The 25874-nt window shown below is 55.6% G+C and overlaps 1 protein-coding gene across 7 annotated transcripts in view; it reads left to right on the top strand.

The window, feature by feature from the left end:
* Window positions 1–25874, top strand: part of SEMA6D (semaphorin 6D) — an 84190-nt gene that overhangs the window by 44196 nt on the left and 14120 nt on the right. For 6 of the 7 annotated variants that reach the window (XM_038750183.1, XM_038750187.1, XM_038750188.1 and 3 more), the window contains 2 exons: window positions 24894–25056; window positions 25586–25697. In XM_038750183.1, the coding sequence (XP_038606111.1) occupies window positions 24948–25056; window positions 25586–25697 (221 nt within the window). In that variant the 5' untranslated portion in view covers window positions 24894–24947. Of the gene's footprint in view, window positions 1–17212; window positions 17440–24893; window positions 25057–25585; window positions 25698–25874 lie in introns of those variants that run through there. The other variant, XM_038750185.1, reaches the window with a different exon arrangement.

Below are 25874 nucleotides of genomic sequence, written 5' to 3'. Positions count from 1 at the left end.
AGTGGTAGCTGAAGCAGTGGGAGGGAATGAGTTCAAGTGAGTGGGTGTAGGTGGAGAATAGAAACGGACCCAGAACTGAGACTTATGAGACTCCCACTGTTAGAGGATGGAAGGCAAAGGGGGAGCCTGCAAAAGAGACTGAGAATGAGTGGCCAGAGAGATGAGGAATGGGAAAGAACAGTGTCAGTGAAGCTGAGGTTGGATAATTTTTCCAGGAGTAGGGGGTAGTCCACAGTGTTGAAGGCATCTCAAAAGTTGAGGAGGATAAGGGTGGCGGATTTGGCAAGAAGGAGATCATTGGTGACCTGTGAGAGGGTGGTTTCTGTGGAATGAAGGGAATGGAAGCCCCCAGAAGAAGCAGCACTGCCTAATAGAAAGAGCATGGATCTTGCAGAGGACCTGGGTTCTAATCCTGGCTTTGCTAATTACTTACAGTGTGAGACCTTGGACAAGTCACTTGACTTCTCTGTGCCTCAGTGTCCTTAACTGTATAATGGGGATTCAGTACCTGTTCTCCCTCCTACTTAGACTGTGACCACTATGCAAGATGGATTGTGTCATATCCAATTGACCTGTACCTACTCCAGATCTTAGAACAGTGACACATGGTAAGCATTTAAATACATTTAAAAAAAAACAGATTGGAGGAGATCAAGGAGAGAATTGGAGGAGGTCAAGGAGAGAATTGGAGGAGAGGAACTTGAGACAGCAGGTGTAGACAACTCGCTCAAAGAGGTTGGAGAGGAATGGTGGGAAGAAGATGGGGCAGAGTGAGAGGGAGAAGGGTGCAGCCAGGTCAGGGTCTGAAGGGGAGGGTCGTGTGTCCGTGGAAACCCCTTTGCTCCAACTGGCAATAGCCAGCAAGGGATTGATTGGACAGACCCAGGGAGGACTCCATGCTGGGTTCCTGGGGAGAGTCATGGGGTTGGATTTTCCAGGCTGGGTCACTGAGAGAGAGTCAGGAATGGAGAGGGGAGAGTCAGGAATGGAGACGGGAGAGTCAGGAATGGAGAGGGGAGAGCCAGGAATGGAGAGGGGAGAGTCTGGAGGGTTGACTGGTTTGTGCTGGGTCACTGGGAGACACTCAGGAATGGGAGGAGAGAGTCATGGGTATCAGATGGTCTTTGCTGGATGAGAGGGTGAGAGTCAGGGATGGAGACGGGAGAGTCAGGGTTGTTGGATGGTCTGCACTTGATCACTGAAGGAGTCAGGGATGTAGAGGAGAGATTAAGGGGATCTGGATGGTCCATTCCTCGCGGTGAGGATGATGGTACTCATTTAATGATCATTATGTGCTAAGAGTTGGAATAGATGCAAGTAATCAGGTCAGACATAGTCCCAATCACACCCTGTGGTCACAATCTAAGAGGGAGAGCTGGTACCTTAGTTTCATTTTATTGAAGGGGAAACTGAGGTCCAGAGAGGTCAAATGGATTGCCCAAGGCCAGGCTGCAGTGCATGGCAGAGCTGGGAGCAGAAGGCAGGTGTCCTGGCTCCCAGTCTGTGCTCCCTCCACCAGGGATGCAACAGCTTCCTCTGCTCCTCCCTGGGGGCAGTCAGTCCTGGGTCCGACAAGCTATGAGGTCGAGCCAGGGGTGTCCATTCTGGGCCGAGAGCTGCATGTTCTCCTGACACTGACATGTCCAATCGCCAGTCTAGGACTAGTCCAGGACCAGGCTTCTGGGTGCTGGGCACCTCTGCCCTGGCCCTGGCCCAGACCCCTCCAGGCCCAGGGGCTCGCACAGCTCTGGTGAGAGGGAGGCCTGCTGGACGACTGTGCCCACTGTGTGCTATCAGAGGACTTGATCCAGAGTGACCAAACTGGGGTGAAGAGAGGGTGCAGAGGACCCCCTCTCCCCATCCCCCTCATCCTGCTTGCCATTCCCCTCCTCCTCCCTTCCCCTTGCCTGCCCCCCCCATCCCACCCCCCATACCTGCTGGAGAAGTAGTGAATGTTTATGGCTGGTTACTTGGGCACCACATCCTCCTGCAAACTGGGCCTGGAACTGGCTGCCACCCCGCTGATGTGCCTTCCACCCTCAAACATTTGGACAGGGACCCCCAGTCTTCCTGGCTGTGGTGCCAAACTCGACCCAGTCCATAGCCAGGCCTCAGCCAGACCTCATTCCTGCCCCAGGGCAGCCCGACTTTCCCCGTTCACCCACTGCAGAAGACTATAAGACCCCCACCTCCGTGGGGCCCTGGCTGCCAAAGGAAACACCAAGAGGTGAGAGCAGGCTGGGGGACCCATCCGTTTTCTCTCTCCACTCTCCCAAGCCTGCAGTGTGAGCTTCCCCAATCCTGACCATTCTTCACACCACAGTCCCGGCTCCGGCCCCTTGCTCACGCCTTTCCTGGCATGGAACAATCTCCCGCGCACTACCCCCCACAACCAGCCTGACAGAGTGTGGCCCTCCCCGACTGACCCGTGCTCCCCAGCAGCCATTTTAGTGCTCTCACATAGGTTGGGTTTTTCCAGTTATTTACTTATTTTTGCTTGTTTTACTTTTGACAAGTCGGGGCTACTTTTACTCTTGTTCCCACTATTTGAATACAATCACGGTCTGACTGTCCCTCAATTAGATTTTAAGTTCCAAGAGGCCAGGGACCATGCCTTCCTTTTTGCCTGGGTGAACCCAAGCATTCTGTGCTGTGCACATCGGGAAGAAGCATGGCTAAGTGGGTAGAACGTGTGTCTGGGGAGTCAGTAGGACCTGGATTCTAATCCCAGCTCCACCACTTGTCTGCTGTGTGACCTCGAGCAAGTCACTTCACCTTTCTGTGCCTCAGTTACCTCATCTGTAAAATGGGGATTAAGACTGTGAGCCCCATGTGGGATGGGGACTGTGTCCAACTTAATTATCTGGTTTCTACCCTATTCATTCATTCATTCATTCATTCATTCAATCGTATTTATTGAGCGCTTACTCTGTGCAGAGCACTGTACTAAGCGCTTGGGAAGTACAAGTCGGCAACATATAGAGACGGTCCCTACCCAACAACGGGCTCACAGTCTAGAAGGGGGAGACATATGACGAAACAAAACATGTAGCGCTTAGAACAGAGCTTGACACATGAGTGCTTAACAAATACCATTATTATTATTATTACTATTATTATTGTTAGCAGGGTTCCAGAACAGTGCTCTAAACACAATGGGCACACAGTCTAACACTCTGCATCCATCAGGGGCTTGGTATAGTGCTCTATACACAGTAGGCACCTAGAGCAGCATGCTGTGCGCAGTTCAGGCTCAGTAAACATTGATGTTAGTGATGATGCTGTTAATAATAATTGTGGTATTTGTTAAGCACTTACTATGTGACAAGCATTGTTCTAAGCGCTGGGTAGATACAAGATAATCAGTTTGGACACAGCTGATGAAAGCTTCCTCTCCAGAGCTTTCCCGAGAGGGCAGTGTCTGCCAGCTCTCATGCCCCTTTTGAAAGCCCAAACGAATCTGAGATGAATCACCAGGTGCTGATTCAGCAGATTTCCCAGGCAGGCGGACGGGCAGCAACCACTACCTCAAAGCCAATTACCAAAGTCATCCCAAGGCTGGGGATCAGTGTGGGACAGCCAATGACTGTTAGCAACCAGGCCCCTGGCTCTTCCCCATCCGTTCCCACAGCCAACAGTCTTCGAACCATCCATCTGTGTACCATCCAGCCTTTGCTCACACTAGGCCAAGCCCTGGGCTGAGGATGGGCAGTGGATGCTGCTCAGACCCGCCCCCACCCATCTCCACCCCCTGGGCCCAGACCTATCCCTCCCCGGGCTTGGACATATCTCATTGTTGCCCTCACCCCCTTCTTGCTTGGACGTGGTCCGTGGGTTTAGACACACTCCCTTCCGTGCTCCAGGCTTGGGAATCAGAGGACCTGGCTTCTAATCCTGACTTTGCCTCCTTCCTGCTGTGTGACCTTGGGCAAATCACTTAACTTTTCAGTCCTCAGTTTTCTAATCTGTAAAATGGCATTTAAATTCCTGTTCATCCTCCCCCTTAGATGGAATAGAGTCTGTGTTTGCCTGGAGTATCTTGTAGCTACCTCAGTGCTTAGTACAGTCCTTAGCATGAGGTAAGCACTTAACAAAACCCACTATTATTATGCCCCTCCTCTCTTTGGGCTCAGACGCATACCCCTTGGCTCGAACCCATCTGCCCCGAGCTCAGACATGATCCCTAGTCTCAGACGTTTCTCCCCCAGGCTTGGATAGGGCCCCTCACCATCAGGAACTCAAAGTTCAATGGGAAGGGGAGGCAGAGGGGGAACAGGCAGCCTGGAAGAGAAGTGGTAATTCCACCATCCCAGCAACAGTAACTTCTTGGTGCTACTTGGAAGGGTTCCTCCTCCTCCACCTCTGGATCTCCATCTACAACTCTGACCAATCCACATTCACGGCTGGATCTGCATCCACATCCCCATCTGCATCCATATTTATAGCCTCATCATGTGACTCTGCATCTTTATCCATGGCTGTGTCTGAATATGAATCCAGTTATCCATAGCTGTATCAGTGCCTGGCTCTACCAGACCTACATCTATATTTGTAGCCATAGAACAAGGCAGAGTGTTGCCTAGTGGGCAGAGCCCGGGGGCAGAAATCAGGAGCTATGTGTTCTAATCCCAACTCTGTCCCCGGACAGCTGGGTGACCTCAGGCCAGTCACTTAACCTCTCTGGGTCTCGGTTCTCTCCTCTGTAAAATGGGGATAAGCTGCCTGGCTGAGCTGGGGTGAGGCACAGACAAGATCAGCCCCGGGAAGGCATGGTGGGTGATTCCAGGGCTACCTCCTGTTGGATTCCCCTGTCTTGCACATCTCCCATGTAGCATCTCCAATGTCACCCCTATCGCCAGCCTCGCTGAGTCAGATCCAGCTTTTCTGGCCCCCATGGTGCTCATGGTCTGAGAGATTGGGAGAGTAGGGCCTTAGCCCCATTCTACACAGGAAGTCGCTGAGACCCGGAGAAGTGAAGTCTCTTGCCTGGGGTCACCCAGCTGGCTAAGGCAGAGCTGGGACTAGACAAATTGGGTCTCCTGATCTCTGGTTGGGGCTCGGTCCGCTGAGGCACACACACCCCCCCTTACCTACCCTGGTTAAATCCACAGTTCTTGGGAACCCAGCCTGCCATTCTGTGAGGGGTGGCTGGTGGCAGCCCATCCCTTGCCTCAACCCTTGCCCCATCGCTCCGCAGGCTTCCCAGTGGCTCACCTGGGCAATTGGGCTGAGAGTTGGTCCCTGAAGGGGACGTCATTGTCTCTCAGGCCTGGTGATGCCTCCAGACAGGAAGGGAAGCCACCTATAGCCAAAGCGGTCACCCACAGACCTGGGCTTCACTGGCCTCGGTGTCTTTTCCCTCCCTCCAAACCGGCCAAGGGACCCCTGTGGTGAGGTCGGTCAGTCCCCTGGCCTTTTTCCACCAAGGGCTGGAGCAGGGTTGGGGCTGCGGTGTTGGCTGGGTTCCCGATGGCGCCTGGTAATTTACACTTGATCAGACCGAGCAGAATTATGCCACGGCACTCGGGGCTCAGAAGCATAAATAGTCGTAAACAGGAGGTCCTCGCTGGCTAATTACTCTGCCACTCCAGCAGCTCCCCTGACACTCCTCCCATGGCTCTCCCAGTGACTTCCTGGTGACTCCCTCCACAGCTCTCCTAATGACCCTTCCCAGACCACCACCATCACCCTGCCCCCCAAGGCTCTCCCAGTGACTTTATGGTAGTTTCCTCCACAGCTCTCACAGAGGCCTTTCCCAGACCACCCCCCCACCTCCCCACCCCCCACAACTCTCCCAGTGACATTCTGGTGGTTCCTAGACAGCCCCCATAGTTCACCCCTTCCGCCGCTCCCACCATAGTTCCCCAGCAACTACCTGGAAGCTCCCTCCTCTCCAATTCCCTGCTCCCAAAGCCCTGGGAGTAGAAGACCTCTGTATTGGCCCTGAAATTGAATCCCCAGTATCACTGGCTCCCGTGTGATACTGTGGTCTCCTGCCGGAAGGTCCATCCTACCCTCAGAGGAGCAGCCCATAGAGTCAAGGGCTCCCCAGGGGGTGGAGAGGAGATTGCTGCCAGACGGACCCTGTTGCCCAGATTTTCCTGCTGCTGCCCGGGATCCACCTCCTGGGTAGCAGTACATGGGTGGTGTTTCTGAACGGTCCACCCACACACCCCCACAAGCCCATAGGCCTGGGATGTCTTCCCCACCACTCTGGTGTGAGCTGGGCTGAATGTCAACTGCCCAGACCCAGAAATTGTGAAGGGAAGTCTGAGCAGTCCTAGGAACGAGTGAGGCTCAGGTGCCAGGGGAGATCCACAGCAGGCAGTCTACCAGGGGCAGAAAGAGTTTATGGTAGTAGGAAAGAGTCAGAGTGGTTGGGGATGGTGAAGACGATGGTGATGCTGGTGATGGGGAAGGTGATGGGGATGCTAATGATGGGGAATATGAAGACAGTGGTGGCAATGATGATTGAGGTGGTGGTGCTGATGACAATCAATATGAAGGCAGTGGGGGATGATGAGAATGAAGATGGTGGTGGTGTTAGTGATAATGAAGGTGTGGTGGCAGTGAGTATGAATTCTGTCATACTTATTGAGCTCTTACTGTGTGGAGAACACTGTACTAAGCACTTAGGAGAGTGCAATAAAACAATAAGCAGATACATTCCCTGCCTACAACAGTCTGAGGAGAGTGGTTGTGGTGACAGTGGAGATGATGGGAATGAAAATGGTGGTGGTGGTAGTGATGATGAGGATGTGGTGACAGTGAATATGAAGGTAATGGTGGTGGTGTTGGGGAATGATGGAATGAAAGTGGTGGTAATAATGATGAAGATGATAGTGGCAAGGTGGTCACAGTGAAGATAAAGATGGTGGGGATGGTGGTGATGGTGATAATGAAGGTGGTGGTGGAGATGGTGGGAACAGTGATAATGAAGGTGGTAGAGATGATGGTGATGGTGATGATGAAGGTGGTGGTGGTGGTGACAGTTTTGATGTCCTCTGAACAATCTGCCTTAAGGCAGAGCAACCTTCCATTCCCATTTGTGGTTTGATTGGAGCCTCAGGGACCCCTAGGTGTGTTAAGCCTAGGCCAATATCCCAGAGCCAGGGCGTTCTGAATGAAAAATGGGCTCAGCAAACCTTTTGGCACAAGGAATTGACTTGCAGTGTGTCCTAGAATGATTCGTTGGAGGTTCAGACTTAAAGTTTCAAAGCCAGTGGATTAGGACATTTTTCCATATTTAGAAAAGCCAAATCAGAGCGGGCCTGAGGGTGATGTGTGATCCCGGTGGGTTGGATGGAGAAGTCCGTGTCCTTAGTCCCGGGCCCCAGCTGGCCCATTGTGGGAGCTGAGAGGCGGAGAACCAGAGGACAGAGGGAGGCGTGGGGGGAGGATGGTTCGTGGGGGGAGTGAGGGGGGACCCAATAAAAGACAAATAGCCAAGAGGAGTCAATTCCCTTTCCTGATTTGGGGAAGCTTCGTGGTGGATCCAGGGAAGTCATTTTATTCCATCTGGACCCCTCCCAGTGCTGAAGCAGCCTCAGTCCCCTGAACACCTCTGCAGGGTGAGGGGGGGAGTCAGTAGAGACCTCAGGTAACAGGAATATGGTTTGGCCAGAGTCAGAGTCATTCATTCATTCATTCATTCATTCAGTCGTATTTATTGAGCGCTTATGATGTGCAGAGCACTGTACTAAGCGCTTGGAAAGTAAAATTCAGCAATCGATAGAGACAATCCCTAGCCAACAACGGGCTCAGAGTCTAGAAGTGGGAAACAGACAACAAAACAAAACAAGTAGATAGACATCAATAGCATCAAAATCAACGTAGGGGCTTTGGGGGCATATCCCTGGGCCCTGAACCCGTAGCAGGGGTGTGGTGGGGAGGGGGGAGCGGCGGGGCACAGTCTGGCCCTGCGCATGCCCCCAGTAAAATCTCCAGTCTCCTCCTCTCCCGACTGCACATTTAACTGAGATTTATTCGCCTATAAAGTTTCCAGTTGGATTCGGAAGACAAACTGTAATTACACACACATCCCTTGCCAAAGCTGAGCCAGTAAAACAGGGGAATTTCGGGGGCTGAGCGCATTCACATTGCTATTTTTAAATACAGGAAAGGAGTGGGTTAGGGTTCCCCAAAGCGCCTGTCTCCATTTTGTAGCTAACCGCCCCCTCCACCCACTGGAATCTGAGGACATTTTAAACCCAGACCCTGGCTCCGGCCCAATCAGTCCCTGCTCTGTCCCAGTCAGAACCGGCTCCAGCCCTGGCTCCAGTCACAAAATCGTGTCGGTTCGACCTTCACAATATCTCTAGAATCCTCCCTTTTTTCTCCATCTAAACAGCCACCATGCTGGCCCAAGCACTTGTCATATCCTGCCCCGACTACCACATCAGTCTCCTTGTGTACCTCCTTGCCTCCTGCCTCTCCCTCCTCCAGTCCATTCTTCATGCTGCTGCCTGAATTGCTTTTCTAAAAACCGTTCTGCTTACATCTCCCCACTCCTCAAATACCTCCAATAGTTGCCCGTTCATTTCCAGCTCAAGTAGAAACACCTGTCTATGGGCTTTAAGGCAGTCTCTCCCCTAGGGTTCTCCTCGCTTTTCTCTCAGCCTACATGCTTTGCTCCTGTAATACCAACCTCTCCATTGCGCCTTGCTCTCATCTCCCTCACCATCGACCCTTTGCTTACTCCCTTCCTCCTCCCTAGAACTCCCTACCCCTTCATATCCAACAGACAAGCCACTCCCTATCTACTAAAGGCCTATTAAAATCCCATCTCTTTCATGAAGTCTTCCCTGACTAATCTAGAATCTCTTAACCCTATTTTCCCTCCTTGATGCATCACCTATGTATTTGGGTCCTGTACCCCCTAAGCATTTAGGTACTCACCTACCGTCACCCCACAGAACTTACATACAAATCCTTACATTCAGTTACCTCCCCTACCAGTAAGCTGTAATTTGTTTCAATGTCTGTTTCCCCTACTAGATTGAAAGCCCCAGGAGGGCTGGAATCAGGTGCACTGACTCTATTGTACTAACCTAAGTGCTCAGTACAGTGCCCTCCGCACAGTAGCACTAGGTCAATACTGTTAAATGACTGGTTGTCTCCATTAGCCTTGCCTCCGACAGCCGACCTCTCCCCTGGGGATTGAAGAAAGGCCCCTGAAACAAACCACAGATCTGGGTGGAGCCTGGGGGAGGGCAGTGGCCTGGGGTCAGCGGCAATAACCCCTGGGAAGAAGGCCAAATCCTCCTGTCTTTTTTTAATGATATTTGTTAAGCGCTTACTCTGTACCAGGCATTATTCTAAGTGCTGGGTACATACAAAGCAGTCAAGTTGGACAGAGTCCTTGTCCCACATGTCCCAGAGAAGCAGCATGGCGTAATGGATAAAGCATGGGCCTGGGAATCAGAAGGTCAGGGGTTCGTGGCTTAGTGGAAAGAGCACGGGCTTGGGAGTCAGAGGTCATGGGTTCTAATCCCAGCTCTGCTACTTGTCCACTGTGTGACCTTAGGCAAGTCACTTCACTTCTCGTGCCCCAGTTATCTCATCTATAAAATGAGTATGAAGACTGTGAGCTTCACGTGGGACAACCTGATTACCTTGTATCTACCCCAGCACTTAGAACAGTGCTTGGCACATAGTAAGCGCTTAACAAATACCGACATTATTATTATTATTATTGTTCCAGTCATGCTCTGCCACTTGTCTGCAGTGTGATCTTGGGCAAGTCACTTCACTTCTCTGGGCCTCAGTAACCTCATCTTTAAAATGAGGATTGAGACTGTGAGCCCCATGTGGGACAGGGACCACGTCCAACCCGATTTGTTTGTATTCACCCCAGCACTTAGTACAGTGCCTGGCACATAGTATGTGCTCAACAAATACCATAATCATTATTATTATTATTTAAATGAGGGAACTGAGGCACAGAAAAGTGAAGTGAATTCATTCATTCATTCATTCATTCATTTAATTGTATTTATTGAGTACTTATTGCATGCAAAGCACTGTACTCAGCTTTTGGGTGAGTACAATATAACATTGCCCAACACTGTCATACAGCAGACAAGTGGTGGAGCCAGGATTAGGACCCAGGCCCTTCCAGCTCCCAGGCACATGCTCTAACCAGTAAGCCATGCTGTTTCTGTCCTGGTGGGTTCATCAGTCTGCTGTCCAGAGCCGGGGGTTTGGACCAGCTGATCAGGGTCACTCCAGGGTTCTGGTTCGTCCTCATGATACGCTGACCTGTAGAAGCAGTGTGACTAAATGGCAAGAGCTTGGGAGTCAGAAGTCATAGGTTCTAATCCCAGCTCTGCCACTTGTCAACTGTGTGACTTTGGGCAAGTCACTTAACGTCTCTGGGCTTCAGTTATCTCATCTGTAAACTGGGAATTAAGACTGTGAGACCCACGTGGGACAACCTGATTACCTTGTATCTACCCCAGCGTTTAGAACAGTGTTTGGCACATAGCAAGCACTTAACAAATACCATTATTATTATTATATGAAATTGGGTTGTCTGAGCCAGGGTCCTGGCACCAGAAGTGGGTCCTAGGGTGGGGGCAGAGGTGGGAGTGGCAGTGGTGGTGGCAGGGGGAGGGAGGAGGTGGCAGGTGAGGGCAGATGGACCGATGGCTCAGGGCTGGACAAGCCTCATCCCTCCATTAATAAATCCCGCATCGGTCCCTCTCAACAAAACGACAAATGGTATGAATCATTTATACAATTTTTGCTGTCAAATGATGTTTGACAATAATCAGATGATAATGAAATGTATAATTAATAATAAAAATGCCAACATCTGTCAGCTTGTTATTCCAGGCTGATTTTCAGTGTACTGTTTGGAATGTGTCATCATTAAGTTAATTTATATTAAAATCCGTTAAATACAATCTGCTTTCATTAGCTGTTCATTGAGCCTGGCGGCCGACACTGAAGGGCAGGGCTCTCTCTCTCGTGCTGCTGCCTTGCCCACCCTGGCGCTCAGTCACCAGGCGGGTTGTGTCCGCTCGGCCACCATCCACCCACAGTCCGCTGTCACCCTCAGCCTGGTGAGTCCTCTGGAGATGGCAGCCTGTCTCTCTCCCACGGCCTCCCTCCAGCCTCTCCCCATATCTCTCTCCACCAATACCCTCGGTGTCTTGAGCCCTGTCACCCAAACCCCTGCCGCTGGCTGGCAACTCCACGCCTTCCTAGGAAACCATGGCCGGACCCTGTTCCCCCGGCTCCAGTTGGCATCTGGCTTATGGCAGCAAAATCCAGGGTTGGCCCGGTGGTTCTGGATCTGCTTCACGATGTTGGGCAAATGTTTTCAATTCCCTAATTGCATCTCAGCCACAATGCCCAGTGGAGACTTGCAGTCAGTCAGTCGTATTTATTGAGCACTTACCTTGCACAGAGCACTGTACTAAGTGCTTAGGAGAGCGCAGTAAAGCAATATAACAGACATATTCCCTGCCCACAAGGTTTCTGGGCATCTAGTAGGTGTAAACACACCTACGACAGCCTCAACACATGTAGTAGGTGTCCAGTACAGCCTCAACACAAAGAAGGCACACAGCACAGTGCTCTACAAAGTAGGCACCCAGTACAGAACTCTGACAAAGTAGGTGCCCAGTACAATACTTTACACAAAGGAAGCATCCAATAGAGTACTCTGACACAGTAGGCACCCAGTACAGCACTCTGAAGCAATAGGTGCTTCAATACAGCAGGCATCCAGTAAAGCCCTCAGCACCCAGTAGGCATCCAGAACAGTGCTCTGACAAAGCAGATGCCCAGTAGGGTGGTCTGCACACAGTAGGTACCCAGCACAGTGCTCTGTCTCAGTAAGCATCCAATACAACCCTCTGCATACAGCAAGACACATCCACGCTGGCGATGTCGATGATAAGTGACTTCACTGCTCACAGCCAAAACTCCAGTTGACGCTAGTGGGACATGCCAGGCTGAGGCTGGCTGCACTGATTATTAATTAATGGCCCTGAGCAGACAGCATTATTCTGGCGTTCCAGGCCCCATGCCACTCCGGCTATCGATCCTGCTGGCTGAGCTGGGGCTCGGCGAGGATGGTGAGCTCAGACAAAGTCCCAGACCCTGCTTCTCCATGGCATGGGTCTCTGTCTCCTGCCATGGCCCCCTCCTCTGATGGCAGAACTTCTGGGACCATCTGACAGATGAGGAAACTGCCACTCAGGGCTAGTAGTACACCCTCCTACCCTAACACCTCTGTGTCCAGAAGTTCCATCCCATTTGGGTTCTAGGATTGATTGACTGATTAATGAATTATGAATGCCCTCCTTCTAAATAACCAACAGATGATCGCTCTCCCTACCTTCAAAACTTCATGTCCTCCACAAGGCCCTCTCCAACTAGGCCTTCAATTCCTCTTCTCCCACTCCCTTCCGAGTCACCCTTGCACTTGGATTTGCACCCTTTATTCACCCCTCCCTCAGCCTCACAGCACTTATGCACATATCCTTAATTTATTTATATTAATGTCTGTCTCCCCCTCTACACTGTAAGCTCATAGTGGGCAGAGAACATGTCCATCAGCTCTGTTGTATTGTACTCCTCCAAGCGCTTAGTACAGTGCTCTGCACGCAGTTAGTAAGCTCTCAGTGAATGTGATTGATTGATATGGACCCTGACTCCTACCCAAGGCTGCGGGAAGATAATATGAAATAGAATTTTGAGGAGAAAGATGCTTTGTCCAGTTTAACGACTGAGACCAATAGCATCCATGAGGGAATTGTATTATGTGCTGTCATAAGCTCCTTGAGGGCACTGATTACGACTATCATTTCTCACAATAATCACTGTAGAATTTGTTAAGCACTTACTATGTGACAAGCACTGTACTAAGTGCTGGGTGAGTTGCAAGATGATCAGGTCAGACACAGTCCCTTTCCCTCTAGGGCTCACAGTCTAAGCAGGAGGGATAACAGGTATTGACCCCCCCATTTTACAGATGAGGAAACTGAGGCACAGAGAAGTTAAATGATTTGCCCAAGGTCACACACCAGGCAAGTGGTGGAGTCAGGATTAGAACCCAGGTCTTTTGACTACCAGGCTTCTGCTTTTTCCATTAGGCCATTATTTTATTGTACTCTCCCAAACACTTAGTCCAGTGCTCTGCACACAGTAAGTGCTCAGTGATAAGTTGATTGATTGATTAAATTATTGATTCCCACCTCCAGCACACAGAAACTGACCTCTTTCCCATCTAATTGGTATTGATTTTCCCTGTGCTGTCAGAGTTGGACAGCTCACATCTGGTTCGCTAGCCCCGAGCCCTGATCCCCAAATAGCTCCCCATACTCCCCACTTCCTTTCTCTGACCACATTCGTCTCCCCACCTCTATCTCCACCTCTCTGCAGGGTTGGAAAGGGGAAAGTTAGGGATGTTGGATGGCCTGTGCTGGGTCACTGGGGATAGTCAGGGATTGAGAAGAGGAGACTGGGCTGATTCCGTCAATTAATCGTACGTCTGTCTTCCCGAGGCATGGGCCACATGGTGATTGACAACAGGGGACTGCCAGGTGGAAGTCACTCGGGCCGTGTAGGGGTGGGGACTCAGAAGTACGGACCCTGGGTCAGTGGCATCTCTTGCTGGGGCACTGGAGGCTTGGTTAGGGCCAATGCCCTCAAACAGCTTGAAAGAGAAGATTTTCTTTGTGGGCAGCCATGCTGGGCCAGGATGGAAGGGGAGGGCTCTGATATCCTCGAGGGAAACTCCAGACACCACTGGCCTGCTCCCACTCCTTGTGGCCAATTAACCTCCCAGAAGCCCCAGTAGAGCAGGCTTTCAGACCTTATCCAGTAGGGTCCACACTGGAAATTGTCAGGATAATTCAGAGCAGACAGGAACCCTCAGGCTGTGATTGTTGGGCGGGGCAGCCAGGGAGGATTGATCCTTTACACAGGATTCCCTGGGGCCTGCGATCCTGTATTATCCAGATTGTTTGTCTTTGGAGTGCTGCACCCGGGAGGCTTTTAGCGGGGGGGGGGGGGGGGGGAGGTGGTAGTGGGAAGGAGGGGTGGTAGGATCTGTCCAGTCTCCATTCTACACTCCTGTCGGCCCCTGTACTTTCCGGAGGTGGGTGGGGGAGAAGAAGATGGGAAAGCACAGCGGGTGGGAACAGGTGCTCATTGTGAGTGGGCAATATGTCTGTTTATTGTTATATTGTACTCTCCCAAGAGCTTAATACAGTACTCTGCATATAGTAAGTGCTCAATAAATATGACTGATTGACTGACTGAATGAATGAATGGGGAGGGAGAAATAGTCAGACTGGCAACGATCGGGAAAGAGATTCTCCCCATCAACACCCCAGCCTGGTCTCTCGTCTATGGGTCCGTTCAAACCCTTCTGGGTCTGCTGGTTCTCCCAGCTGCTCTGGGTTGTCTCCTCCAGCAACTTGTAAATTTCTTGAAAGCCAACCCCCTGTGCACTGGACCCAGCTCCCAGTAATGTCCTTGGGCTCCAGCTGTGGGGGCAGTGGGGCTGGTGTCCCCAGGCCCCAACTGTGGAGGTGATGGGGCCAGTGTCCTGGGGTCCCTGCTGTGGGGGTGCTGGGGCAATGACTCTGAGCCCCAGCTGTGGTAGGTTATGGGTCCAGTGCCCCCACGTCCAAGATGTGGGTGATAAAGCCAGTATCCCCCGGCCCCCCCTCTGGGGTAATGGGGTGATGACACTGAGCCCTAACTGTGGGAGCAATGGGATTGGTGCCCCCGAGTCCCAGCTGTAGTGGTGATAGGGTGATAGGTGATAGCGGTATCCCCAGGTCCCTGCTGTGGGGGTGATGGGGTGATGCTCCAAACCCCAGCTGTAGGAGTGATGGGGCCGGTGCCCCCCATCCCAGTTGTGGCAGTGATAGGGCCAGTGTCCCCGGGTACCCGTTCTAGGGGTGATGAGGCAATGACTTCTAGACTGTGAGCCCGTTGCTGGGTAGGAACTGTCTCTGTATGTTGCCGAATTGTACTTTCCGAGTGCTTAGTACAGTGCTCTGCACACAGTAAGTGTCCAATAAATACGATTGAATTAATTGAATGAATGAATGACCCCAAACCCCAGCTGTGGAATGATGAGGCAGGTGTCCCTAGGTCCCAGGTATAAAGGTTATGGGACTGATGTCTTCAGGCACCAGCTGTGGGAACAATGGAGTGGTGACACCAAGACCCAGCTGTGGGGGTAATTGTGCTATGACCCTGTGCCCCACCTGTGGGGGCAATAGGGCAGTGATCCCAGGTTCCAGGTGTGGAGGCAATGAGGCTGGTGACTCCTGGGCCCGAGCTGTGGGGGCAAAGAGCTCCCTTTGGTGATGCCCCCAGTGCAGGTAGTTCTGGATCCGCTTCATGATGTCAGACAAACATACCTCAATTCTGAGTCCCAAGAAAAATATTCAAAGCAGACAGGTAGCCCAGCAGAGCTGATTTTCAGAGTTCTGAGCATAATAGGTGTGCAATACAGCCCCTAGCGCACAGTAGGCACCCAATACAGTGCTCTGACACTCAAGGCACCCAATAAAATATTGTGCACAAAGTAAGCATCACGTACATCACTCTGTCACAAATAGGCATCCAGTACAACCCTTGGCACACAGTAAGTGTGGGTCCTGAATGCATGTGTGTTGGCATGTCATTAGTATGTCATGCATATGGGATTGTGTGTGTGCATTGTGTTGGTAGTCATCATTCAATAGCTTAACACAATACACTGTATGAAGTGCTTCAGAGAGTTCACCAAGACTTGCTCAAGACATGTTCCCTGCCCTCAAGGAGCTTAGAAGAGCATCAGCATGTGTGTGAGTGGGTGTGTGTAAATGTAGTGTGGGAGGGAGGGTGAAGGGGCTCTGATTAAGAGGTAAGGGTTTCAACTGGAAATGGGTCCGACAAGGCTGTTCAAGAGAGGGCTGGGGGAATTGTGGAGCTAGGTGGGGGGAGCGGAGTGAGGGGATCGAAGAAAGAACAGGGGGTGATGAGAGTGGGGAATGGGGAGGAGAGGTCAGAGAGTGGAGTGGGGAGCCACGGGGGCGGATGGGGGAAACGGGGAAGGGGAGCAGGGAAAGGTGTGAAGACCAAATGATTTTAGGCAGGAAAAGGAGCTCCTCTGTCCCCCTCCTCCCTGACAGGGACATCAAGTGATGTCACTTCAAGGACATTTTCTTTCTCCAGCAGCATTTCACACCAAACGCCTCTGTGTGAGGAACTGATTCATTAGCCTGAGAAATTACTCCGGGCTGGTGTAAGGACTCTGTCCCCAGCAGTAAGGAGATTTTTAGAAGCGCGACGACTTGTGTTCTTCTCATTGTGTCTTCCCTCCGCTGCCGATTTGCTTCGGGGTTTTACAGCGAGTGTGTGTATGTGTCTGGTGTGCCTGTGTAAATGCGTCTATATGAGTGTGAAAGGGTATCTATATCTGTGCAAGTGTGTGTGTGTGATTGTGTCTGTGTGTACAAGGACATCTATGTGTATGTGTGTGCTTTTGTATCTGTGTGTGCAAAGGTGTCTATTTTGGTGTGTGTGTTGATGTCTTTATATGAGGCAGGGATATCTATGTCTGTGAGTGGGTGAATGTGTGTCTATAAGCGTGAGCGTGTATGTGTCTGCGTGTGCCTGAATTTGTGTGTGTGAATGAGAGTATCTGTGGGGGTGAGGGGGGGCGGCGGAGGAATCTGTTACATACGTTGGCACGGCCGCCGTCCCCCGCCTCCGCCCCCAAACTCTGTCAGAAGTTGTTGGGCGGTGGGCGGCGGGCGGTGAGCGGCGGGAGAGACCCTCGGGATGTGCGGAGCCGGCCCGGCCCGGCCCGGCCCGGCCCGGCGCTGACCGGAGGGAGCGAGCCTAAGAGGTGGGCGCGGGGGAGATGAGCGCAGCGCGCACGCGCGTCTACCCGGGCGCGCGCCACAAGCACGAGCACGCTCGCTCCCTCCCTCCGCCCTGTCGGAGCCCCGGCCGGAGGGGGAAAAGAAAGAGGAGGGAGGGGAGGAGGAGGAGGAGGAGCAGGGGAGGCCACGGCGGGGTCACAGGCGGCCTGGGGAGGGGCCGGGCCGGGGCGGGGCGGGGGCGGGGGCAGCCAGTGAGGGGAGCTGCCCCCCGCCCTCCACCCCCCAGCCCGGCCCTGCCCGCCCCCCGCCCCCCGCCGGCGCTCGGGCAGGGCCCCTGCTCTCAGCTGCCCGGTGGCCGGGGTGGGCGGGTGGCCGTCCGGGTCTGCAGCCTCCGTCCCCGGCACCTCTCTCCGGCCCTCCAGGCCGTCCCACCGGGGATGGACCGGGCGCGCCCCCAGCCCGGGCTCCGCGTCTTGGGCCCCGGCTCGCCCCGGCCGCGCCCGGTGGATTATTCCGGGGGAGCCGAGCCGCCGCCGGAGCGGCTTTGCCCCTCGTTTCTCCGGGCGCTGCCCCCGCCGCCCGCCGCCCCCGGGAGGTAAGGCCGCGCCCCGGACCCCCCGCGCCCCCCTCAGCCCTGAGGCCTCCCCCCCCACCCCAGACAGGAGGCCGGTCCGCAGGATCCCATCGGCCGGGGCCAGAGGTCACGGGCGCGGCCGGGCTGGTCGGAGCCGCCGGAGACCCCCGGGCCCAGCCGCCCCCGACCCCGGGACCCCCTGCGCTTGGCGGGTGCGAACCGGAGAGCCGCTGTCCCCGGCCCCAGGCTACCTGTTAGTCCGGCCCGGGCGTGTGTTCAGCGCGGCTGCCGCTCACCATCCTCCCGCTCCCCCGGAGCCCTTCCTTCCCCGGAGGGACCGGGAGGGGGGGAAAGACAACCCCCCGCCCCCTGGGCTGTAACTTTCTCCCCCGCCCCCCGGGCGCGGGCGGGGGCGCAGGGGGGCGGGGGGCACAGGACCCGAACCGGAGAGAGGCCGCGGGGGGCAGGGGACGTGCAGAACGGACATTGGCGGGGCGGCCCGCAGGGCCGGTGCAGGAGCGAGAAGGGAACTTTCCCCGGAGGGACCGCTCCCTGGCCCGCACCCCCGCGGAGCTAACGGGTTTGACAGGTCGCCCCTAGCCCCCAAACGTCGGAGCCCCGCTGCGGAACGGGGAGGAGGGTCCTGGGAGCCCCTGGACCAGAGCTGGGACCCCCGTTCGCAAAAGGTTGGGCGGCTGGGGGAGGGGAGTCTCCTGCTCCCGTCCCCGACGCCAGAGCAGCCGGTGTGTACGGCGGGGCCTGTCTGCCAGATCACCGCCTGTCTGACTGATACCCCGAAGTTCCCTCAGGGAGCATCGCGGCCCCGCGGCTCGGAGAACGCCTTAAAGGACGGCGGGGGTGTCCTCGGAGAGGGTGGCCACCTAGGGGGCTGCAGGGAATTGTCCCGAGCCCCCTCGACCCCCCGCCAAAACCCCAGCCTTGGGCCGGGGGGCGGGGGGGGCGCCTTTCAGGTCCCCGGGGTCTGCCTCTACTGGGGACAGCGGGAGAGGCAGAGGCTGGAGAGGCCGGCCGGACCTTTAGTTGGGCTTTTTCCGCCACACGTCGCCCCATCCGCCTGCCTGCTCGCCCGCCCCGCGCGAGGAAAGTTTGTCGGGCAAGTTTGCTAACAGAACAGAACAGAGCCAGCCCCATGAGTGCGGCCCGATCCCCTTTTCGCCCCCTGCGCCGCAGGTCTCCGCTCCTGGCCTGGAGACACCGCCCCCCCCCCCCCCCCCCGCGGAGGTACCTGCCCGGTTTGGGGGAGTCTGAGGCGGTGCGTTTCGCCCTCACTGGGCGAATTGGTCTCCCCGCCAGCCCCCGGCCTGTCCACCTCCACTGACGAAGACGGGCCCAACCGTGGATAGGGGTTAAGTCAACTGCCCCAGAGAGGGTAGAGTCCAGCCAGAAGCCAGCCTGATGCAGTTGCCCGGCCAGTGGTGGGCAGGACCCAGCCGCCGTCCTCCCTGAGGCCTGCTCGGACCCTTGGGGTCGGATCCCCCACCATCCCCGTGGGGGAGGGCGGGCGGCCCGGTCTAGCCCCGGCGTCGCGGCGGGGATAGCTGGCGCTCAGGGGTCTTGGAGAGCCGTGTCCGGGCCTTTCCTCGCAGTGGTCTGGGGCCGGAGGGCAGGAGCCAGGCTCGCGGCGCGGGCTGGCCCGGGGGTCTCTGCCCACCCTGGCTCCCGACCCGCTGTGGAGGCTCAATGCTGCTCAGGGCCGGGAAGTTGAAGGCTAGACCGAAGCGGGGTTGGGGGGAGTGGTCCTAGAGGAAGGGAGCCCGGAAGGGGTGGAACTGGGGGGACTTTGGGCCAGGGGAGGGGAACCCGGAGGGGGGGCGGCAGACCCCATATTTCAGCCTTCTTGATAATGCCCAAAGCCCTGGGCTCCATCCTTGCTTCCTTCTAAGGCCCCGTCCTAGGCTTAGGGGGCTCTGCCTTGGGCTAGGGGGCTCCTTCCAGGGCTAGGGAGCTCCGTCCAGGGCTAAACGGCTTCGTCCTGGGAGAGGGGGCTCTGCCCTGCACGAAAGGACTCTGTCCTGGTCTAGGCGGCTCCATCCTGGGCTAGGTGGCTCCGTCCTGGGCTAGGGGGCTGTACCCTGGGCTAGAGGGCTCTATCCTGGTGTCCTCCTGGCCTCTGTCCTGGTTCCGCAGATTCTGACCGGGCTCTGAGACGTCTCGCCCCCCAGGCCCCGGAGGCCGCGGCGCCCCGAGCTCTCTCGCCTTCCATTCGGCCTTTGTTGCCGCGCCCAGATTAGCATTTTAACAACCCCGAAGTGAATTTATGTCGTTCTCCCTCCCTCCTCGGACGCGGAGGGTAACTCATCCGTCATCCCGTCCTTGGCCACAGCGGGCTTCTGGCCGCGGGCCTCGGGGCCCGTTCGGGGCCGTTCGGAGCCGCAGAGATCACCCGAGAGTGAACGGCCCCGCTGGCGGCGCCCCCCGGCGTCCCCCGCCGCCCCCCGCCCCCGGCACCGCGGTCTGGCAGCGGGAACTGAAGTGAACAGCCAGGGAGCTGAAGTTGTTTTATTTGGCCGGTCCTTCGCCCGGTGCTTCTCTCGGCGGGCGGCCCCACCGGGGAGGGTAGGAAGGAGGGAGGGAGGGGAGCTGGGCTTCTTCTGCCTGGACGGAAAGGAGAGAGGGAGGGTCGCCCCAGGCCCAGCCCTGCTCGTCCCAGCCCGGCTCGCCCCTGCTCCTGTTCTACGGCCCTCTCTTGGGGCTGATCATTAGTCCCCCGGAGCCGGGAATGAGAAGGGGCCGCCCTGCGCCGCTCAGGCCAGACGCCAGCCCGCGGGGAGGCCCGGGAGGGCGGAGGCAGGAGGGGGCGCGGAGGGGACTAGGGGGCCGCCCTCGGTCACAGCGGGTGGCGAGCCTTCGGGTGGCCCCGGGGCCGGGCAGCGGGAAGGAGCGTGGAGGAGCCGGGGCGGCTTCCCATGGAAGGGAAGCGTCCCGTCGGGCCCCGTGCCGTCGCAGCCCCCCGGACGGCCGCCGGGATCACCGTCGCCAGGCGCCTCCTCCCATTGGTTGGGCAGATTTCTCCGTCTCTGGGAAACGAGGCGCTGGGAAATTGAGGGGTCCGCGGGGGTCCCGTCGCCGCACCATCCCACCCTCGTCCCGCCGGCCTGGGGATCCCGCGAAACTGCCCTCCACGTGGACAGCGGTCCAGCTCGGCCAGTGCAGGGGCGTCTCTGTCGGACGTCGCCTCTGCTGCTCGGGGCTGGGACCGCTCGAATATTCGGCCCCTGGCCGGGACCCGTGCCCCCTGAGCGGGCGCAGAAAAAGACCTGGGGCATATAGTATATCGGGGAGACAGATATTAAAGTAAATTACAGATAGGGGAAGCAACGTGGCCCGGTAGAGAGAGCCCGACCCTGAGAGTCAGACGAGCTGGGTTCTAGTCCTAGCAACACCACTTGACCGCTGTGTGACTCCGGACCAGTCACTTCCTTTCAGTGCATCTCAATTTCCTCATCTCCCTCCTTTCAGACTCTGAGCCCTTCTGAGACAAGGACTGTGTCCGAACTGCTTATTTTGTAACTCCCCTAGCACTCAATACGGTACCTGTTACATAGGAAGTGCTTGATACCGCAATTATTATTACTTTCTTTGGTAGAAAATCAGGGTCAACCAGGCTAGTGACTTCTTGCTGCAGTCAATGGTGTTTCTTGAGCACCCACTGGGTGCAGAGCACTCTATTGAATGCTTGGAAGACTAGGATACAACAGAGTTGGTAGACATGTTTCCTGCCCACAATAAGTTTACAGTCTAGAGGAGACGGCCTGAGTGTCCCCGCCCACCGGTGCCATTGAGGGGGGTTCTCAGACCCCCAACTCCACGCATTTCGGCCCCAGCAGAGGGGCCCGGGACTCTGCCGAACTCCTGGGTCCAGGCTGAGGGGTTCTGAATCGGAGAGGCACACTTGGACTCATCTGTTAGTCTTTGGTGTCCCTTAATAACTCAGAAGGGAGCTTGGAGCATGCGTTCACCTCCACGCGGGTCCTCCTGCACAGGCCCACCTGTCCACCCCCGCCTTTGCATGCACCAGTTCAGATGCATGAGTGTATTAGCGCTCTCAGCCGTGCACAACCACACGCCCATGTGCTGTTAGCAAGAGGGCTGGTGCGGACACCCCCACCCACAGCCGCAAAGGCAGCACAAATGTGAACGCCAGTCTGCTCGTTTCGCTTCTCTCAAACCAACCTACTCACTGGACTTCATTCTTGTCTCTCCCGCTGTCACTGCCGGCGGCCTCGTGCTCACGCCCCCGCCTCTGCCTGGAACTGCCTTCCTTTTTCACCGTCAGCAGACCAGTGCTCTCCCCATCTTCAAAGCACTTCTGAAATCCTGTTTTCTCCTGGAGGTCTTCCCTGTTTAATTGCTCATCCCCCCACCCGATTTCCCCCAATTGTCACTTTAGCACTTGCTTCTCCCCCACCCCACATCACTAATGTTTTCGTGTCTATCTCCCCCGCTAGATTGTAAACTCCCTGAGGGTACACACTTGAGTCTACTAACTCTACTGGACTCACACAAGCACTTAGGTTAGTGCTCTTAGTGCTCTGCCCACGGTAGGTGCTTGAGAGGAGGAGGACAGCAGAGAGGAGGATGGGGGGACAGCGCGGAAGAAGATAGGGAGGAGGACAGTGGAGAAGACAGGGAAGAGGACGGGGAAGAGGATAGGGGGCTCCGGATGGCCTGGGCGCCCTGCACAGCCTCACCCGGCCCAGGGGCACTGTCCTGGCTGGGCGACCAGGCTTTCCATAGGAGATGTCAGGTGGGTCTGAGCCGGGTCCCCACTCCCTGTCCAACCCCAGTCCGTGCCCCATCGGTCCTCTCCAGGCCCTGGTGGGCAGGGCAGTGCACACAGTTCACACCCAAATGGACTGTGAGCCCTATGTGGGGCAGGAATTGCATCCGATGCTCTTGTACCTTCCCCAGTGCTCAGTACAGTACTTGACACAAACAAGTGCTTAATAAATACCACTATTATTACTATTATCATTATCATTGCCAAACAGCCTTCACAAATGCACTTTCACACTTCCCCAGGGAGTGAGGCGTCTGACCAGAAGGTCAGCAGGTCATTCATTCATTCAATCGTATTTATTGAGCACTTACTGTGTGCAGAGCACTGTACTAAGCACTTAAGGTCATCTCTCCCTCCCAGGCAGAAACAAGACTGGCCTGGGCCAGGGCCCCCAGCCCCATCCAGCTGGGACCTCGTAGCTCCCACTGGTTTCTGTGCTTGCCTCCGGGACTCTCTCTTTGCCTTGAGGCTGGGCTGGGGCACTCGAGATGAGACCAGGGTGGTTTCAGGCCCTGGCCCCCGCTCCCCACCAAGATTGTAAACTGGCTGTGAGCACCAACTCATAATAATAATAATAATGATAACTGTGGTGTTAAGCACTTACCATGTGTCAGGCACTGTACTAAGCACTGGGGTGGATACAAGCAAATCAGATTGGACTTGGTCCCTGTTCCAAGTGGGGCTCACAGTCTTAATGCTGCTTTTACAGAGGAAGGAACCGAGGCACAGAAAAGTGAAGAGACTTGCCCAAGGTCACACAGCAGACAAGTGGCAGAGCTGGGATTAGAACCCAGGTCTTTATGACTCCCAGGCCTGTGCTTTATCCACTAGACCATGCTGCCTTTGTGTTATGGTCCTCTCCCAAGCATTTAGTACAGTGCTCTGCATGCAGTAAGCGCTCAATAAATACAATTGATTGATTGACTGATCTTCCCCTCAGTGGCCCAAGCCCCTGAGCTGCATCAGAATGCCCCCAGCCACAAGGAGGCAGTCATGAGGGCTGGGCAGTGCCAGGGCTGGGCTCTCTCTGGCCTGGTCATCAGTGGCCCATGTGAAAGCATGATCTCTTATGATAGTGAGGGGTCAGTCTCTCCTGGTGATGTCACTTGGTCTCTCACGGTGATGGGGGGGGGTCTCTGTCTCACTCACAGATGGCTGGTCTCCCCTGTGATGGCTCTCAGTCTCTCCCAGCAATGATGTTCAGTGTTTCTCTGTTGTCGTGCAGATCAGTACCTTAGCCATGGGTGGTGAGTCTCTCACCTTGGTAGTGTTGGCATCTCAGGGTTCCAGGGTCAGCCTTTCATGGAGATACTGGGTTGAACTCAACGTGGGGTCAGAGTGTGAAGGAAGGTCAGTGGGTCAGGGTGAAGAGGATCAGACTGTCACAGTGAAGGAAGGCCTGTGGGTCAGAATGTCGAAAGTGAAGGTAAGTAGATGTACCAGGGTGATGGAGATCAGAGTGTCACAGTGAAAGACAGTTGGTGGGTCAGGGTGACACAGTGACAGCATTGTGACAGGTGGGTCAGCATGTCACAATGAAAGATGGTCCGTTTTTGGAGTGTCACAGAGTGGGAGTGTTACAGTGAAAGATAATCAGTGGGTGGGGTGAAGGGAATCTGAGTGTCACAGTGAAGGATGGTCAGTGTGTCAGGGTGACAGGGGTCTAAGTGTCACAGTCTGAGCATCACAGTGAATGTCATGGGGATGGAGACTCTGTGTGCGGTGGCCACTGGGGGTGATGAGTGGATGTGATGCAGAAAGCAGAGCGGCACAGGTGTTTTGGAGTGGGAGTGAATGCTCCCTCCAATCCCTATGGCCCCCCAGCTGACTCTCAGCCCGGGCCAGATGTTCTGGGTAACTGGGTCTTGGGAATGCTGGGCCCTTTGTTCCCACTCGACTGTAAACTCCTTGAGGGCAGGGATCGTTTCTCCCAATTCTACTGTATTGTGCTCTCCCAGTCCTCTGCATACAGTCATGCTCAGTACGTGCCATTGATTGATTGGCTCTGAAGCGGCAGGTCTATGTCCTCCGGGTAGGGGGTGGGAGGGACCCACATGGCAGGGAGGAGCCTGAGGGAGCAGAGCCTTGGCCGGGGGCTCATGACAACGGCAGTGCTGTTCCCTGGGGTCGACGGTGGGGGAGAGACTGAGGCTGGTGGGCAAGTCCGCAGCTGGGGCAGGTCCAGAGTCGGACCGGACAGGAACAGGGCTTGGCCGGCTCCAGTGGCCGTGGAGGGGAAGGGAAGGAGATTGTGGTTTCATTAAAATTCCAATCCCACTTCCCCGATCTCCTTGCTGAGTCGGCAGCTGCATTTCTCTCTCTGCTCCCACGGATGTGCCATTGTTTTCGCCACGATGACATTCATCCCTTTCCCTAAACCTGCCCAACCTCTGCCCTCTGGCAGCCTGGCGCTCACCCCTGGGGCTACCCCTACCATGTCGGCTGTGGCTGTGGCCCCTCCACTGCCTCCAGTGTGTCCGCTGCACCCCTTTGCTGGCTGTGCCCACAGGGGCTCTGGGCTTCCTGCACCCCCTGTGCCAGCTGTGCTCCTGTGCTTGCTGGACCTACGCTGCCAAGGGAGCCCCGGGGGCTGGCTAACTCTAACAGGAGTGATGCCCATTTAACCCGGCCGGCCAAGCCTCAGAGCTCCCTCTCTCCCATTCTCCTGCACCAGGCACCGTGCCCGGAGCCCCTAGTTGCCGTCCTCCCCCGAAGACCCGAGCCAGCCATGAGGCTCCTCCTGCTCCAGGCCTGGACCACGCTGCTTGCTGTCTCCCGGCTCTGGGCCGCCAGCTTTCCTGAAGATGAGGAGCCCATCAATGCCGTGGACTCTGTCTGTGAGTGCTCAGGGCAGGGGCGCTGGGAGGCAGGGGTCGACCTGGGCCCTCTGGCCCCTCCGCCCCCTTTTATAGGGGCTGCATGGGGTCCCGAAGTCCCCCCCACCAAATCCAGATTCCAGGCTCCAGGGCTGCCCCACCCCACGGGGCTTGGCTTGGATGGGGCCGGACCATCGTTGGCTGTCCCCTGGAAAGCAGGTAGGGTAGAAAAGATCCTTCCCTCCTGCCCTGCTCCTGCCCTTCTTTTGCCCCATTCCTGCTCCATCCCATCCTGCTCCTGCTCCTCTCTTTCTCGTTCTTGCACCATGCCCACCACACCCTTTCCCTCCCCCTCCCCTGCCCGTCTCCTGCCCTTTGCCATTACTGTTCAGGGGCATCCAGACTACTGTGAGAGGAGTGCAGCAAAATCCCACACCAACCATGGTCGCCCAGTCAATCCATACCTCCTCTTGCTGCTGTGGCCATTGCTGCTGGCCCCCTGTGATGGAGCCGGTGGCCCCAAGTGATGGAATGGCCACTCTCCCTGCAGACACCCAGCAGTATCCGGTGTTCAGGGGACGCCCTTCTGGCAACGAGTCTCAGCACCGTCTGGACTTTCAGCTGATGGTGAAGATCCGAGATACTCTGTTCATCGCAGGCCGGTAACTCCCTCCCAGGGATGGGGGCATGGAGTGGGAACCATGGGGCAGGAGCATGTGGTGGGAGGGCATAGGTTGGGGGCACAGAGCATAAGGTGGGAACATGTGACCCGACTGTTATTTGGCCCATAACGCTGTCTGTGACATGGCCATGACCTCCATGATCCTGGCTATGACCCC

This window comes from Tachyglossus aculeatus, chromosome 8, assembly GCF_015852505.1.
Source record: "Tachyglossus aculeatus isolate mTacAcu1 chromosome 8, mTacAcu1.pri, whole genome shotgun sequence".
NCBI classification, from domain to species: domain Eukaryota; kingdom Metazoa; phylum Chordata; class Mammalia; order Monotremata; family Tachyglossidae; genus Tachyglossus; species Tachyglossus aculeatus.
Note: the sequence above shows the minus strand (reverse complement) of the source record. Positions and strands in the feature narration are given on the sequence as shown.